The sequence below is a fragment of the Pelodiscus sinensis genome, chromosome 11 (genome assembly GCF_049634645.1).
Source record: "Pelodiscus sinensis isolate JC-2024 chromosome 11, ASM4963464v1, whole genome shotgun sequence".
In the NCBI taxonomy this organism is placed as follows: Eukaryota; Metazoa; Chordata; order Testudines; family Trionychidae; genus Pelodiscus; species Pelodiscus sinensis.
Window position 1 is genome coordinate 8,541,305 of NC_134721.1, and position 15,622 is coordinate 8,556,926.

General features: G+C 44.7%; 1 protein-coding gene across 5 annotated transcripts in view; it reads right to left on the reverse strand.

The window, feature by feature from the left end:
- The window catches only part of FRMD4B (FERM domain containing 4B), a 229,673-nt gene that overhangs the window by 34,865 nt on the left and 179,186 nt on the right, over nucleotides 1-15,622 (reverse strand). For all 5 annotated transcript variants that reach the window (XM_075938573.1, XM_075938572.1, XM_014571990.3 and 2 more), the window contains 4 exons: nucleotides 9,682-9,765; nucleotides 7,920-7,985; nucleotides 6,096-6,153; nucleotides 3,868-3,954 (listed from right to left, as the gene is read on the reverse strand). In XM_075938573.1, coding sequence (XP_075794688.1) covers nucleotides 3,868-3,954; nucleotides 6,096-6,153; nucleotides 7,920-7,985; nucleotides 9,682-9,765 — 295 coding nt within the window. The remainder of the gene's footprint in view (nucleotides 1-3,867; nucleotides 3,955-6,095; nucleotides 6,154-7,919; nucleotides 7,986-9,681; nucleotides 9,766-15,622) is intronic.

The following is a 15,622-nucleotide window of genomic DNA, read 5'->3' on the forward strand; positions in this document are numbered from 1 at the left end:
CATGCAAAGGGGTAGGTAGCTGCTTTATGGGACTGCGCACATGGAGAACCGTACACATGCATAAGTGTTGGCCAAGCTGCGGATTACCTATGTAGAGATTATTTCATCCATCTTCGCTTCAGAAGTTGCTTTCAGTGAGGCTCTTTTTATCTCTGGACTGCAGCTCGCCTCGCTGATCCAGTCTGTTGACTTCAGTATGCAGTGTGGCCTTCTATGCCTAGAGCAATATGGGGGGCCTGAGGGTCCTCTCTTTTAAGAAGAGTTTTCCATAGTCCTTTCATTGCCATTGTGTCAATCCAAGTGGGTCTAGTTAACGTGTTTTAATTGAACACAGGCTTGGAGAGTTTCTCATGAGTGAATCATAGAATTGTAGAATACTAGAACTGGAAGGGACCTTGAGAGGTCATGGAGTTCAGTCCCCTGCCCTCATAGCAGGACCCAGTACCATCTAGACCATCCCTGATAGATGTCTATCCAACCTGCTCTTAAATATCTTCAGAGATGGAGATTCTACAACCTCCCTAAGCAACTTATTCCAGTGTTTAACCACCCTGACAGCTAGGAAGTTTTTCCAAAAGTCCAACCTAAACCTCCCTTGCTGCAGTTTCAGCCCATTGCTTCTTGTCCTATATCCTCAGAGGCCAAGGAGAACAATTTTTCTCCCTACTCCTTGTGACACCCTTTTAGATACCTGAAAACCGCTATTATGTCCTCTCTCAGTCTTCTTTCCAAACTAAAGACGACCAATTCCTTCAGTCTTCTTTCATAAGTCATGTTCTCTAGATCTTTAATCATTCTTGTTGCTCTTCTCTGGACCTTTTCCAATTTCTTCACATAATTCCTTAAATGTGGTGCCCAGTACTGGACACACTACTCCAATTGTGGCCTAATCAACATTCCACTGAATATTATCAACGGAAAACAATATTAAATACAAAAAATGAAGCCATCTCCAGTAGCAGCTTTTAAAGAATGCGGAGAACAGGCGTAGGCAGAATGCAGTTACGGTGTTGGGACTTAGCCAGCAGACTGGGGATAACAATTCTGACACCTGCTAAAAGGGCCAGGCATGAAACCTCAGAAGCTTTCCAGCCCCAGCAAGTATATGTGGATGTTTGTAGACCAAGCAAACCAGCGTGCTGTCAGTTGCATTTTAACACGCCCTCTCTCTCTTACTCTGTTAATCCAACACACACTCGTTTTTTAAGGTAACTATCCTGGTTGGGTGGCTCACAAGGAGGATTCCTTGACCACTTTCCAAACTGGTTAAGGATACGTATCAGAGCACTTTGATCCATGACCCATCAGCAGGATAACTGTTGTGTGGGGCCTGCCATGAGGGCTATTGTCAGTTTGGCTCCAGCCAGAAGAGGCAAAGCAAGAAACTTCCTGAAAATCCAATGCTAGCAGCACTTCAGTGCAGAAAGATGGACAGTCTACCTCAGGGGTGGGCAATAAAAAGGTGGTGGGTCACCAGGATTAGGCACTGGTGGTCCACTGCCACTATATTTACCTGCACCTCCACAGGAACGGGCGATTGCAGCTCCCATTAGCTGGGAACGGTGATCTGCGGCCAATGAGAGCTGTGATCATCCGTACCTGTGGAGGCGCTGGTAAGTACCTCAGTGTGGGGCCCACCAGAGGCTACCCTAGTGATCCGGATCCAGCCCACCCCTGCTCCACAATATTTGCCCATCCCTGGTCCACAGGCTCTTGGGTCATCCCTCTCCCACACTGCCTGGAAAGAAGGTTGTGTTTGGGGTTGTGGTGCAGAGTATCCACAGACGTAGACTAACATTGCGATGAGCTACACAGCCTCCTCGCCCTCTGGACTGACCTTCTCAGAGTCACTGATTTGAAAACATACCAAAAATGAATCAATGCTATTTCTAGCCACAGGCAAATGGCAGAGGATGACAGGAAGTGTGACTGTAATTCAAAGCTGAGCAAATGGCCTGCACCTCTTTTGTGCGCAGATAAAAAAAATTCTGAAATAGATCTCCGTGTCTTACCTCCCCACAAATCTAGTCAGTGTCTGTTCACCTCTGCTTACTTATGCACCCCTTTCTCCCTGGAAACAGAGCTACCCTAATTATGCTCACTGCTAACTGGAGCAGGGTGCTTCACACTCCAGACACCGACCCACCCTTTGTGTCAAGAATCTGTTGGCACATTTCTCCCTCATTGCTGGTCCATGGCCTTATGTTAAAATAGATCACTGTTTCAAAGAGTCTATGAGCGTCGGACTTTCCATCCACCTTCATGCTGCTCTGCCCCTTTGTTCTGTGCTCTAAACGGGGTTGTTAACATTACAGCAAGGCACTCAAGGGGTGCTGCTGTGAATGATCTGCCAACTTTTCCATTGCAAAGCCCGCCACTGATTCGTACACAAAAGGGCGTCACACTTCTGTGACTCAGACATGCAGGGGACAGAGGAGACCCGGCTACAAGAGAGAAACCAGGTGTATCTCCCCCATAGCAGTTTGTGCACATGCTGAATCTCCACCCCACCCCCCGCCACCTAATTCAGGAAGCCAATTTTCTATAGACATCCTGGGCTCATTCCAAGCTCTGAATGGGACTCAGTCAGCTAGAACAGTTCCTGTGCACCTCACGTGCTTGGGTGGTAGGACAGCTTGCCAGCAGTGGTGCCTGTTAGGGCTTGCTGATAGGCAGCTTGTAGGGAGCCAGTGAGGGGATACAGGGCCCTCTGCTTTCCTTTAGAAATGGAGACACATGGCAGGAATTACTCAGCTTCCCAGAATGGATGAGAGGTAAAAAGAGGAACCTCGGACATTCCAGCACATGCTCTCACCTACCAATACACACAGCCAGGGAATCAGCAACTTGGCGTGCGGCTTCACCAAGGGTTCAAGCAATATCTCACCCATGCAAGACACTGGACTGGTCTTCTGGCCTGATTCACTGATCATGGGAGCCCTGCAAATCTGCGCATATCTGCTTTGTCTCAAAATGCAGAAACCCATGGATGCGGATGCAGTTATCCACAGCTCATTTTTGAGGGGTCACCAAATGAAATTAATAGGCAACAGGTTTAAAACAAACAAAAGGAGTTTTTCTTCATGAACACCCAGCCCACTTGTGGAACTCCTTGCCAGAGGATGTTATGAAGACCAGGACTTCAACAGGGTTAAAAAAAGGAACTAGATACATTCATGGAGGTTAGGTCCACCAATAGCTATTAGCCAGGATGGGTAGGAATGGTGTCCCTTGCCTCTGTTTGTCACGGGACAAAAATGAGTAACAAGGAATGGATCAGTTGATGATTACCTGTTCTGTTCATTCCCTTTGGGGCCTCTGGCATTAGCCACGGTTGGCAGACAGGATACTGGGCTAGATGGACTTTTGGTCTGACCCAGTATGGCCGTTTTATGTAACACTGCAAATTTGCAACTATCTACTTTATAGCCACAGGTATCCACATCTGCAGATGTCAGTGCAGATATCCGCAGTTCATTTCTGTGGATAAAGATGCAGATGGCGCTGCTGGGCATTTCACACACACGCTCCACCACAGAAATCAAGAGAGATTTTGCCTGAGGAAATACTAAAGCCAGGACCAATGCTTCTGAACCCATGGAAAGCAGAGACCCCTAGCTACGTCTGTGGGATGATCTAGTGAGGTTGTTAAAAGTCTGGTAGTGAATGTGCAGAGACCTTTACATTCATCAGCAGCACATGTGATCCCAGCTTTTGTATCGCCGCTGGAGAAGAAATATGCTTTCCCGCTCCAATTTTCCAGAATTCATGGTGTCTAAAGCTTTCGTTTTCCTTGGGACTCTCACTAGTCATGGCTTAAAAAAAAAAAAGACACATTTTGACATAGCAAAAAATACAACAACTTACTTTTCTAGGCTTGACTTTGTCTTGCAAGTCGTATTGTCCTATTCCTTTATAACTGATGCCAAGCCACCACGGGATTCCTTGTTTATCCTGTAAAATGGAAGAACACAAGAGCCAAGGTCTAATTAGGAGTTAGGTAAATACTATACAATCTTTGAATTTTTTGTTTCATTCTGTGACAAGTATCAGCGGGTTACTCTGCAAACAAACCTGCAATCAAGCAGCGAGATTGTTATGCAAGGGCTCTGCCATTGTCGGCTCAGACGGAGCAGAGGCAAAATGGGAGCTGTCTATTGGCCAGGGCAAAGGCAATGAAGATGTGGGTGTTGCTCCCTGCATGAGTGACTGTAGGGGAGGAAAGGCCGTGAGGCAGCAGAGGGTGCGGCCAATGGCTGTGTATACAATACAGCTGCACTGCATGATAGCTAACTAGCTAACTAAATAAATGCAGAAAGAGAACAGAAGACTGCTCGAATGGCCCTCATCCACCATAGTTATTGGTCATGGTGTCGAATGCTCCTCATCTACCATAGTTACTGGCCATGATCCCAGCTGGAGAGACACCCTAACATGCAAGAAAGCCTTTTTAGGCCCATACTTTGCCCATTTATGCAGGATTTGTTTCCAGTATTATTTAACTACTGCCTCACCCTCCTAAAAAAACTGTCCAGATACACAGAAACTTTGTTAGCCCGGGGGGGGGGGGGGGGAGGGGGGGGGAGAGGGGTTGGTCTGCAGCTCCTACAGATGTGCCTGTGCTATCATTAAGCTACCATCGCTCTGCAAGTATGGGGGTGCAGGCTGCACAAGCCTGCCTGATCCCCTTGGTTTGTATTCGACTGTGCAGCCAGTACTTCAGCCCCTGCCACCATGTTCTCATGGATATTTTTAGTGAGCCAGGTTGTCATGGTCATGAGGGATGGGCAACAGCCTGGGGAGTGAGGGGCTAGCTGTTCCTAGCCAGGTAGCAGTCAGCCAATAGAAATGCAGGTAGGAATTTTAAACTGGGACAAAGGAATTTTTGGTTAGGAATTTTCTAGTCTTGATTAACCATCTGCCCTGCCTCTGGAGAAGTGTAACCACCTGCAAGCTAGACGTGATACCCAGTGTAATTAGGATGACAGGATTACAGGGACGTTTGGGGAGTTTTGTCCTTGGGCAGCTGACTCTCCAGATACTGAGGGGGACAGACAACATATCCCTCTCCAAGAAAAGACTCTTCACCATCTATAAGTAAGGCAAAGTCTAGATAAATCCATTAGGTTTTATTGTTTAGGAATGGGAATCTGATGTCTGTGCATTTACAAATGGGTTTTCCTCTCCTTTGTAACTAAGTTTTGGCCCATGGGAGTCCCCCATGAGTTTATTAATTGGTGACTTTTCCATCTAGTCATTATGTTTGAAACAGGAGTATTGTTTTGAGAAATACATTTCTTTCTTTTTTATTATTGGACCTGGTATTGGTTCATTTCTGTGTCCTGGAACATCTGCCTGTGGGATCTGCATGCCTCTGATTAGGGAACAGCAACCGCAGATGGAAACTTGCTTTTTCTTTTTCTTTTTGAGAAAAGAGCTTGGGGTGCCCCATTGGTTGGTTTCAAGTGTCCACCCCTGTTTGTGGGTTCAAAAGCTCTTGATGGTGGCAGTGGATTTTTTATCCCCCAAATCTAGGTTTTTAGGATTTTGGGGGGAAGTTTTATACCAAAGGATGGAGAGATAAGGTTTTGGGGTACATTTGCGGACCCCCACTTCTGCATTCATCGTGCCAGAGTGGGGAATCAGCCTTGACTCAGGTAAAGGACAGTTAGCGTGGGTATTTCTGCACATGCTGTAATCCACACCTCTGGCTACAGCCGAGATATACCCTTCGCCTTTTCTCTGTCACATTTTTCTAGTCTTGATTAACCATCTGCCCTGCCTCTGGAGAAGTGTAACCACTTGCAAGCTAGACGTGATACCCAGTGTAATTAGGATGACAGAATTACAGGGACGTTTGGGGAATTTTTTTAAAGAAAGATTCCCTTCTGCCCTCTCTGTAAATGATTCCCTTCTGCCCTCTCTGTAAAATTCCCTTCTGCCCTCTTTGCAGGCCACCAAGATGATGACAGTTCTGTAAGAGCGCTGAATGAAGTAGGAATCAGAAATCCAGTTTTTAATCCTGACAGGTAGATGCTGCACCATGAAACTGTTTTTCAAGAACGCAATCGTGTGATCTATGAAGAGTCACTAACCTTTACTCCATAGTAATGGACTCCATATGTAGGCAGAGCTTCTACCACAGTCATGTACCTGTAGACAGATTTATAGTGCTTCTGATGAGTTGTTCTGGAGAATAATGCCTAGTAACATATAATCTTTTACATGTGCATTGAGAGCAAGCCATTTATCTTTTGCATATTCAGTGACAGGTTCAGCACCCTCCCCTGGGAACAGAGGACAATTCCAGCCCAGCTGAAGTCAATGGCAAAATTTCTGAAGTGCAACAAAATTGTGAAAAATAAAGTAACTGGTCCCTGTAACTTCTCTTATCACGAGCTGAGAAGCTGAGACTAGCCCTACACGTTGAAAGGTCTTGTCTGAAATGTTAGAATCATATAGTTAGAAGCGACCGCAAGGTCATCTAGTCCAGTAGTTTTCAAACTATGGGAAGCAACCCAATATTGGGTCGTGGAATGTCAGGCACCGGGTCTCATTGCTGCAGGGGGATCATGTGACCAGTGGGGTTACTAAAGCAGGCTACTTGGTTGTCCTGGTACTGCAGACTGTGACGTACCCCAGAAACTTGTAGGTGGGGGAGAGACCACATAGGGCTCCGTGCACTGCTCCTGCCCTGAGCATTAGCTCCACACTCCCATTGGCTGGGAACCTGTTACTGGCTGCTTCTGAGGCACAGCATGGTCTGTGGTGCCAGGAGAGGCAGGAAGCTGCCTTAGCAACTGTACTGCTGACCAGGAGAAGCTCGAGGTGAGCCCCTCCTGCCCCAGTCTTGACCCCCTTCCCAAAGCCGGAGTCCCCTTCTACACCCCAAAACTCTTCTCCTCAGCCCTACCACGGAGCCCATACTCTAGTCAAATTATATTGGGTCCCAGCATTAACAATTTTCTTCAGTTGGATCATGAGAAAAAAAAAGTTTGAAAACCACTGATCTCATCTTACCCCCTGCCAAGATGCAGAATTTGTTGCGTCTAAACATCCAATGCTGCAGGGAAAGAGCTACCAACACTCCTTTAATTCTGATGACTTGGCAAAATGGGAAGGAGCGTTATGGTAACATCAAAAAAGAAGTGGTTTTGAAGTAGTACTCATAATACAATTATGCCATTAAGGGCCTAGGAGATTCAACGCGTTGGCAATTGAATGGGTTAATGAGCCTCCGAAAAGATAATTTATTCTACATTTCTACTTGAAAGAGTCTGAGGACTTAATAGCAGGGCTTTTACTGGTTAGGAGAGAGGTGCAGTGAGAGGAACATGTGGGGAAACTTGCATGCTGTCTGCTCCATGTAGTTCTTCTCAAACCTCTGGGCATATTACATTTTAGACTACATTTGCCTCCACTCAGCACGTCTAGAGTCTGAAAGAAAGCTCAGCAAAGTCAACGGGAACCCTGGGAATCTCTCCATTGATTTCAATTGGCTTTGGAATGGCCCCCAAGTCACTCACCTTTTGGGAACCAAAATCAGTAAATATATTTGCTATCCTTACACACCTTAATTTCGACATCCTCCTTCAGGTTTTGGGGTAAAAATGTACTGTTAGCAAATGAAGCTTGGAGGCAACCCTTCTGGTACTGGTATTAAAAGAGGCGATCATCATTTTGTGCATATTGAAGGTATTTAAATGAGGTGAAATCTTAACTGGGGACTTGTGAAATGCAGAATTTAATACATGGGTTAATATAAGTTTGCTGTCTGTGTTATCAATCAAAAATGCCATTGCTACAGATATAAATGGTGAAAGTCCACAAGGAATGATTACTAGAACAGCATGCGCTCCCACATAGCAAGAGAAAGTATTTCAGAAAATACCCCCCACTTAAATAAGTGATACACTCACTGAATAATAGCTTGTCCTCGGGTCAGACCTTTAATTTTTATATAATGTTCAATTACTCTGTCCTCACTGCAAAACAAACATAAAATCAATTTAGAGGCTGAGTGATTTTTAAAAAATATGTAGTAACATTTGATGATATTCAAACCCATGCCTAGCATGCGCAAAAGGTGCTTTATTGATAATTTCTCAGTAGTTTCAGTTCTGTGATGACTCCATTTCTTCATTGTGCAGAATGGAACCTTCTGTCTCACTCTTACTATATCGTCCAATGTTCCAGAGTCTAATTAAGTAATCATTTCAGATCAACCAGCTTTGGTGCAGAAGCTAGTGTAGGATAATGGCACTACCTGGATAAATTCATATCAAACGTCTAAAGAACCCAGAACTTCAGATAGTGGCTAGTGCTGCATATGTGAGACAAAGACTAAGCTAATTCCTATATAGAAAAGTTAATTCCTACATAGTCCTACAGAACTTCAGATAGTGGCTAGTGTTGCATATGCGAGACAAAGAAAAGCTAATTCCTACATAGTCCTACAGATTATTTTTAGTCTCAGCCTTGTAACAAATGAACCTAATATAATCAACAATTTAAACCAGTGTCACTCCATCAATGTGTCTACATTCTGTTCTGCTGTTATCAGAAATACAATATGCATTCAGACCGCTAGTGCACTTAGAGAGAAATGAAAAACAAGCCAAATGATTTTGTTGCCTAGCACTTCATAGGAAAAAAATAAATCTTTCTAAAAATGTTAGTGGCAAAGTGAGAAAAACAAGTTAGAGCTTAGAAACAAAATAAAACAGATGACACTATACCTGCATAAAAGGGATCAATTAGATGAAAGCATCTTAACGTTTAATAATATTGTTTCCGCACATCACAAATGCTGAGCTGTATTTCTTACCTAGGGGCACATGCTAGAGAGGATCTCAAAGCCAAAAACTGAAACTGGTTCTGCATTTCAGACACCCCCATGCCTGGAGAACGGTTTAATTCCACCTGATACAAATAACAGGTGCCATATGCAAAATTCAGAGCTGAGCTGGAGTTTGGATTTCAAGTCCTCCTCACGTTTGATGATCCAGAGATTTTGTTTGATCCTGTCACAAAGGTAGGGGCTAACAACCACACTGGAATCCAGGTTTGGATTTGTATTCAGAACTCCTAAAGGCTGGAAGTGTTTAGATACAGGACTGGGGATCAAACCCATTTATAATACATGCTACAATCTATACAAACAGGCTACGTCTACACTACATGCTTCTTGCACAAGAAGCCTTTCGCGCTAGAGTTTCTGCACAAAAACTTATTGCGCAAGAGCATGTCCACACCTCAAAGCACATCACAAAAGCCATATGCTTTTGTGCAAGAGAGTGTCCATATTGCATGGACGTTCTTGTGCAAGAAAGCTCTGATGGCCATTCACAGAATGGCCATCAGATCACCCGTGCTTTTTTAAATAGGAGTTTCTTGCACAAGAAACCCCTCTGGAGCATCCACACTTGCCTTCTTGTGCAATAGCTATAGCGCTAAAAGCAGTTATGTCTCAGAAAAGGAGGTTTACCTATGGCGGAAAAAGCCCTCTGTTCTGCCTGCCGTTTAACTGCCCATTTAATTGCACTAGAGCTCATTTGAGGTGTGGCCAGCTGTTTTTGCACAAAAACCTTGTAGTGTAGATGTAGCCACAGTGTGTAAAACTGATCTGATGGCCACTAATTGCTATTCATATTTACATTTCTAAATTAGTGAGGAGCTTACCAGTAGGCGAGTGAGGGATGTTCCTGCAATGTCTTGGTAGGAAACGCAGACAGTGCCTTTAAATCTTTTCTTGTGTTATCATCACTAAAAATAAGAACGATACAAAAGTTACTGCTGCTAAATCACAGATGCATGTATTAGTCTCCAGAGAAAGAAAAGCCACTGGGGATTTGCTGCCCAACAACATGTTAATTTGCACCATATTCCACCTACTTAGCAATGTAACTCTATAAGACTTCTCACATGGCAATTCTATAAAATACTGTGCTGTACACCAGTGTAATCATTCAATGCGAGCACAATATCAAGGCTAATGGGGAAACGAGGCTGTGGAAGAAAAGAAGAGATGGTATTCAATCTTTAAAAAATACCGTGGAATCCAGGCAGAATACAGGAAACCTGCCTTGAGCATTTGCAGAATTGAAACCTCTTGTCTGAATGACAATGGTGGTTTTTTTTTTTAAGTTTCCAGTGAATTTTGTCCAGACTTTAGTTGGAAATCCACTCCTATTAGGCAACCCATCTATTCTAGGCATGAAAAAGCAAATGAACCTAATATAATCAGGTTTTACTAGAGCTGGTAAAAAATTTCTAACCCACTATTTTTCTGTTGGAAAAAAAAAAGGTATAGTCAATTAACCTAAAACTACAATTCCCATGAAACACTGCAGAGGGTATGTAGACACAGAGATTAACATCCACAAGACCCAAAATAAATTATTTCCATTTCAGTTGGCAAAGTGAAATGAAAGATTTCAGTCAGGGAATGCCAACGTTTGTTCTGGTTGAAAATGTTGAAATGAATAAAACTTTTCAACCTCTATAACAGAATTCTTTCTGAGCTTTTCGTTGTGTGAAAAGTTTGGATATTTTGACTTTTTGGTCCAATTTGGGACAAAAACCATCATCAAACTATCAGAAATTCAATTTTTGACATGTTGCAGGAAAACAGTTAATAGTCTAGTGAAAGTAAATTCAGCACACATCAATTTTTGCATAAACAAACTGGCACCCAATGATAGCTGGCACTGAAATGGTTAAAATTTCCGGTTTATATGCTCCATTAATCAATCAGCTGAACCTTGCACGCCTCATTTCTGCAGGATTTCTGCATGCTTTGGCAGTGGTAGGAACAGGCATACACATGACTTTTCCATGTAAAGAATGTATTGTGCTGATTCACTAACAACGGTCTTGATTTTTGAATTCAACAAGCTGACTTCATGGAGGAAGTTCATGTTTCTCTGTGAGAGCCAGGCTGCCAATCACTCTCCAGTGCAAGGCTGTGTCCCAGACACTTTCCATTCCTCTTTCAGAATTTCTAGGAGTGCGCGCCACTGTGCATGGCTAGAGAGGAGTGCAGCATCCACACAGCAGCAGAGGGCAAAGATCTTGTAATGCTGCATTTAGAGAAAGCAATACAGGCCCAGGGTACCTCTAAAAAGTTGGTTTCTTGGAAGGCTGCTCAGTGCTTTTGGCAGGTGTTGTGTGGATGGCACTGTAAATTAAAGCCCTGTGTGTATTCAGAGCATCAGCTAACAGCAGCACAAGCTTCTTCCATGTCACCCTAACAACCTGACAGAGGCACCTTCTCTAGGGGATGAGGTCAATCAACAGCCTCGTTTTATTCTTCACCACCTCTGCTGAAGTGGCCACCAAAGATGGCGTATTGTACCAACTGACTTTACAGTTTATTTCTGAACTTCCCATGGCTAATTCTCTTATGCCAGAACCACGCACGGCTCTTGACATTCAGATCAGCACATCAATCCCACAACATACAGATTTGTGGAGACTTTTTTTTTTAAACTCCCCGTGTTGTCAACCCTCACGATATTTGGTGTTTCTTTTTTATCGTTTCAGCTGCTGGGATTAACAGAGGTTACATGGGATTCTCAGCTTCCATTTAAACTAACAAACAAAAAATCCAGTTACTTTCTAACCCTCAGGGTTGTGGAGAAAAATCTTGAAAACATAACACAAGTGCATCCTAAAAGCTCAGAACTAGAAACCAAATGAAAGGAACTCTCTCTGCCCGTATTTATTTTTGTTTTAAAATCTCATGGTCTTCAAGCCTGTCTCTCAATTTTGGGGGACCAGACTTGTGATTTTGAGCACTCCTGGTCAGTAAACTCTGTTAAGTAAACTCCATTTAAATATATTGGCTGGGAAAAGTTCCAGAAGAAAATGGGAGCTATTTTCCTCAAGAAACCACGATAGGTCTTTCCTTAATACAGGCATTGAGGCCACAATGTTCACAGCTGGCGGAGATCTAATGTTTGGTACCAAAATTCATATTTAAAGACCCTCGTTTGGGAGTTTTGTCACTGACTTCAATACCAGCAGCACTGAGGTACTCAGAAGGTAGCTTGATTTCCACAGCTAACCCTCACTGAATTCAATGGGCGTTCAGCATCTCTGGATTCCAGGCTACTCATTTAGGTGCCTATATTAGTCACCTCTGGCTTTCTACTTCATTGCTAGGACTCTCACCACATGAGAGCTCAAGATAAGGGCTCCAGTTTAGGCCCCCAGGTCCTCGCTAATCAAATACATATGCCCCCTGATGATGCACGGAGCTCGGCACCGCCTGCTGCCTTTCTGTGAGGATAGCATGCTCTGTGCCCTCCGGGGCTGGCACACGTGAGTTTTGGAGACCTCCCAATGGCTATCAGTACAGGCAGTCCCCGGGTTACGTACAAGATAGGGACTGTAGGTTTGTTCTTAAGTTGAATCTGTATGTAAGTCGGAACTGGCGTCCAGATTCAGCCGCTGTTGAAACTGACCAGCGGCTGACTACAGGAAGCCCAAGGCAGAGCTGCTCTGCCCCGGGCTTCCTGGAATCAGCCGCTGGTCAGTTTCAACAGTGGCTGAATCTGGATGCCTGGGACAGAGCAGCTGGGGCGCTGCCGGGTAGGTCCCGGGTAGCTCTGCCTCTGGCTTCCTGTAGTCAGCCGCTGGTCAGTTTCAGCAGCGGCTGACTTGGGGACGCCTGGGGCAGAGCAGCTGGATGCTGCTGGGTTGGTCCCCACAGCGCCGAGGAGCGGCGCTGCGGGGACCAACCCAGCAGCACCCAGCTGCTCTGCCCCAGGCGTCAGCGAGAAAAGCCTGGTCTGCTGGGGGAAAGGGGGCGCACTAGCTGCACCCCCCTCCCCCCCAGCAGACCAGGGAGACACGGAGCAAAGCCAGAGGACGCGGGCGGCGGGTTAGCTAGTGCGCCCCCCTCTCCCCCAGCAGACCAGGGAGATGCGGAGCAGCTTTTCTCGCTGCAGAGGACGCGGGCGGCGGGACCGCGGTGCGTCTGGGGGTCCCGGCACCCGCATCCTCCGCGGCGAGAAAAGCCCCGTTTGTATGTAGGGATCCGACATAAGTCGGATCCACGTAACTCGGGGACTGCCTGTAACAGCTTTTAGACAAATCTTGCACACTGAGACCATCAGCTCATGTCACAAGCCGAAGGGAACTGTTCTGCAGCAGTACCAAACCGCAATCACGCGCAAGGCCTCGAGTGGACTTGAAGCGTTGGTCTAGCGGTAAAGAGTCTGGGCAGCTTCCCGATTAGTGTTATTTGACTTAACTTGACTGAAGTCAACAGAGCGCTGATGCCTTGCACCAGCTGGGGATCTGGCCCTCTAGCTGCAGAACATCACCCCCGACAAACCCAGTTCCCCATAAATATAAAGAATAAAACAGTATTTGTCCGAGAGGGCCTGGCCTTGGAAACTGTCCCTTCCCAAGGTCCCAATCTCACATCCTGCCATCCTTTCACATGCTATTTGAAGATACATATTCAGCATAGTATTCTGCCGCATGGCTCCTGGAAGTACAAGTCTATGGGTAGGAGAGTTTGGTTGTTAAGCAGGAGGCCTGACATTTCTAATGGCTAGGCTGAGTTCCTTTTTTCCATAGCCATAAGGTGAAACATGGAATGTATGGAAAACATGAGGGAAAAGGGTTTGTCCATCCACTTAATTTTTCATGTATCTCTGCCCTCTGGTAAACTGCACAGCCTGGAATTTACATGGCGTCAAGCTGTTGACTACACACTAGAGATTAGCATTTGTGATGATTCACGGCCAGGGAGTAAGAAACCATCACCGGAGCCTCTCCCCTCCTCCCAAAAACGTTCATTATCACTTCTCCCTCTGGACTAAGCACCTTCTCCCCCGACCTTTAGAGTAGGATTGCCAGGTATCTGGTTTTCACCTGGACTGTCCATTATTTGGGTCCCCCATCCGGTAAAAGAAACAGAAAAAACTGGACATGTGAAATATCCGGTATTTTCTGTTTCCTTCAGATGGAAGCCCGGCAGGAACAATTTTCAACAACTTTGGTCTCCCCCCACCTTTATTTGTGTGTTTCTCAACAACTTTGGTCTCCCCCCTTTTTTTTCCTCACCAGAATTTTTTCCTGGTGTTTTTTTTTTTTTGGAGGAGGGGGGGTGTTGGTATTTTTTGTTAAACCATCCGCCAACTCTACGTTGGAGTCACTACGGCAGGCCTTAATAAGAGACTCCGCAGTTTCTCAGAGGTGAGGAATCCAGAGGAAAGTAGCAAGGAGTGGAACTGCCAGTTGGTGTTTGGTTTTTACAGGATCTGGAACAAGAGGTGAAAGCACAAAGAGGGGAGACTGGACAGAAAGTCCCGCTGCTCCACTGTCGAAACTACCCACCCAAACAAAGAGTAAATCACTTTGAGCCGTAGCTCAACCTGCCTAGCAGGGAGCAGAATTCTAAAAGCCATGACTGAAAAATGACTCCGGCTGTATGAATGCGAGGGTGGGTGGCTGTTACTGTAAGCAGTGGGTTGTTTGCAGTAGGTGATAACACAAGCCAGCCCTCTTAAAAGCAATGCTGGAATTCGGCTGTCAGGACTGGGAGGCCCCCACTAGAATTTAATCTGATCTCCAATACCAAGGGGCTTCTTCCTGACTCAGCCCCGGTGGTGCCTGGCACCATTCCAACACTTAAAATGCCCAGGGTCAACAGGGCGAAATTTCTCTGGGAAAAAAAAGTTTGTTTCTTTCCTAGGAAGAGAATTTGAGACGGGCTCATTTGAAGTATTGTTCCTCCAGGAGGAGAATGAAAAAAAAAGTGCATTTTCTCTTTTGTTTTCCACGCCACTCTGTATATAGGGGGACAAAATGTAACATCATTTTAACATAACTTGAATTGATGACTATCATTTGGATGGGAAAACCCTGTTTCTGAGATTTAAATGAAAAGCTGCATTATGCTTTTCACAACACCATGTTTTCATTTGCATTCTATGTTTCAGCTATATTTAGTTTTCTAAAACAATCTCAACCAGCTTAGGGCGAGATATTCTCCCTGATCTGCATGTACAACTCTTATTGATCTTAGTGAATGTGCTGTGGGTGGAATGAGTCCTTACAAAACCCCAAACAAACTCAACAACAAAATCCAAACACATATTGTGCTATGAACAGAAAATCTAATCACATAAACTACCGTGTTTTCTCAAGTCCGTTCCAACTTTTTCTGCCTATCGAAAAAACTCACCTTTTTACTAGAAAAAGTAGGTTTGGCAAAACATTTAAGCTTGGTACGTAAATCCCCGTAAGAATTTTAAAAAGCATTTAAGTCAGACAATAATGGAGCACATTGCTGAAAGTACGTTGCCACGAATTAAAAAAAAATTAAAAGGATTCATAATGTATTTGCACTCTCAATATGTGTATCTTCACAGCTTGTGATTTCATGATACAACACTCCCTCCTAGCCAAAGATTTACTGACACGGCAGAACTGCACTAATTAGAACCATTTGTCAATAGGTGACCAGCCTTTTCTGTGTGCCCACTGTCAAATAACAATTTATTTTTGTTGCTAATGCAGTAACTCAATGTAAAAGCTTTGATGGAACAAGATTTGGTTAAGGAGATTATCATAAAATGTGGAGCATGAAGTACAAAAGCAACAG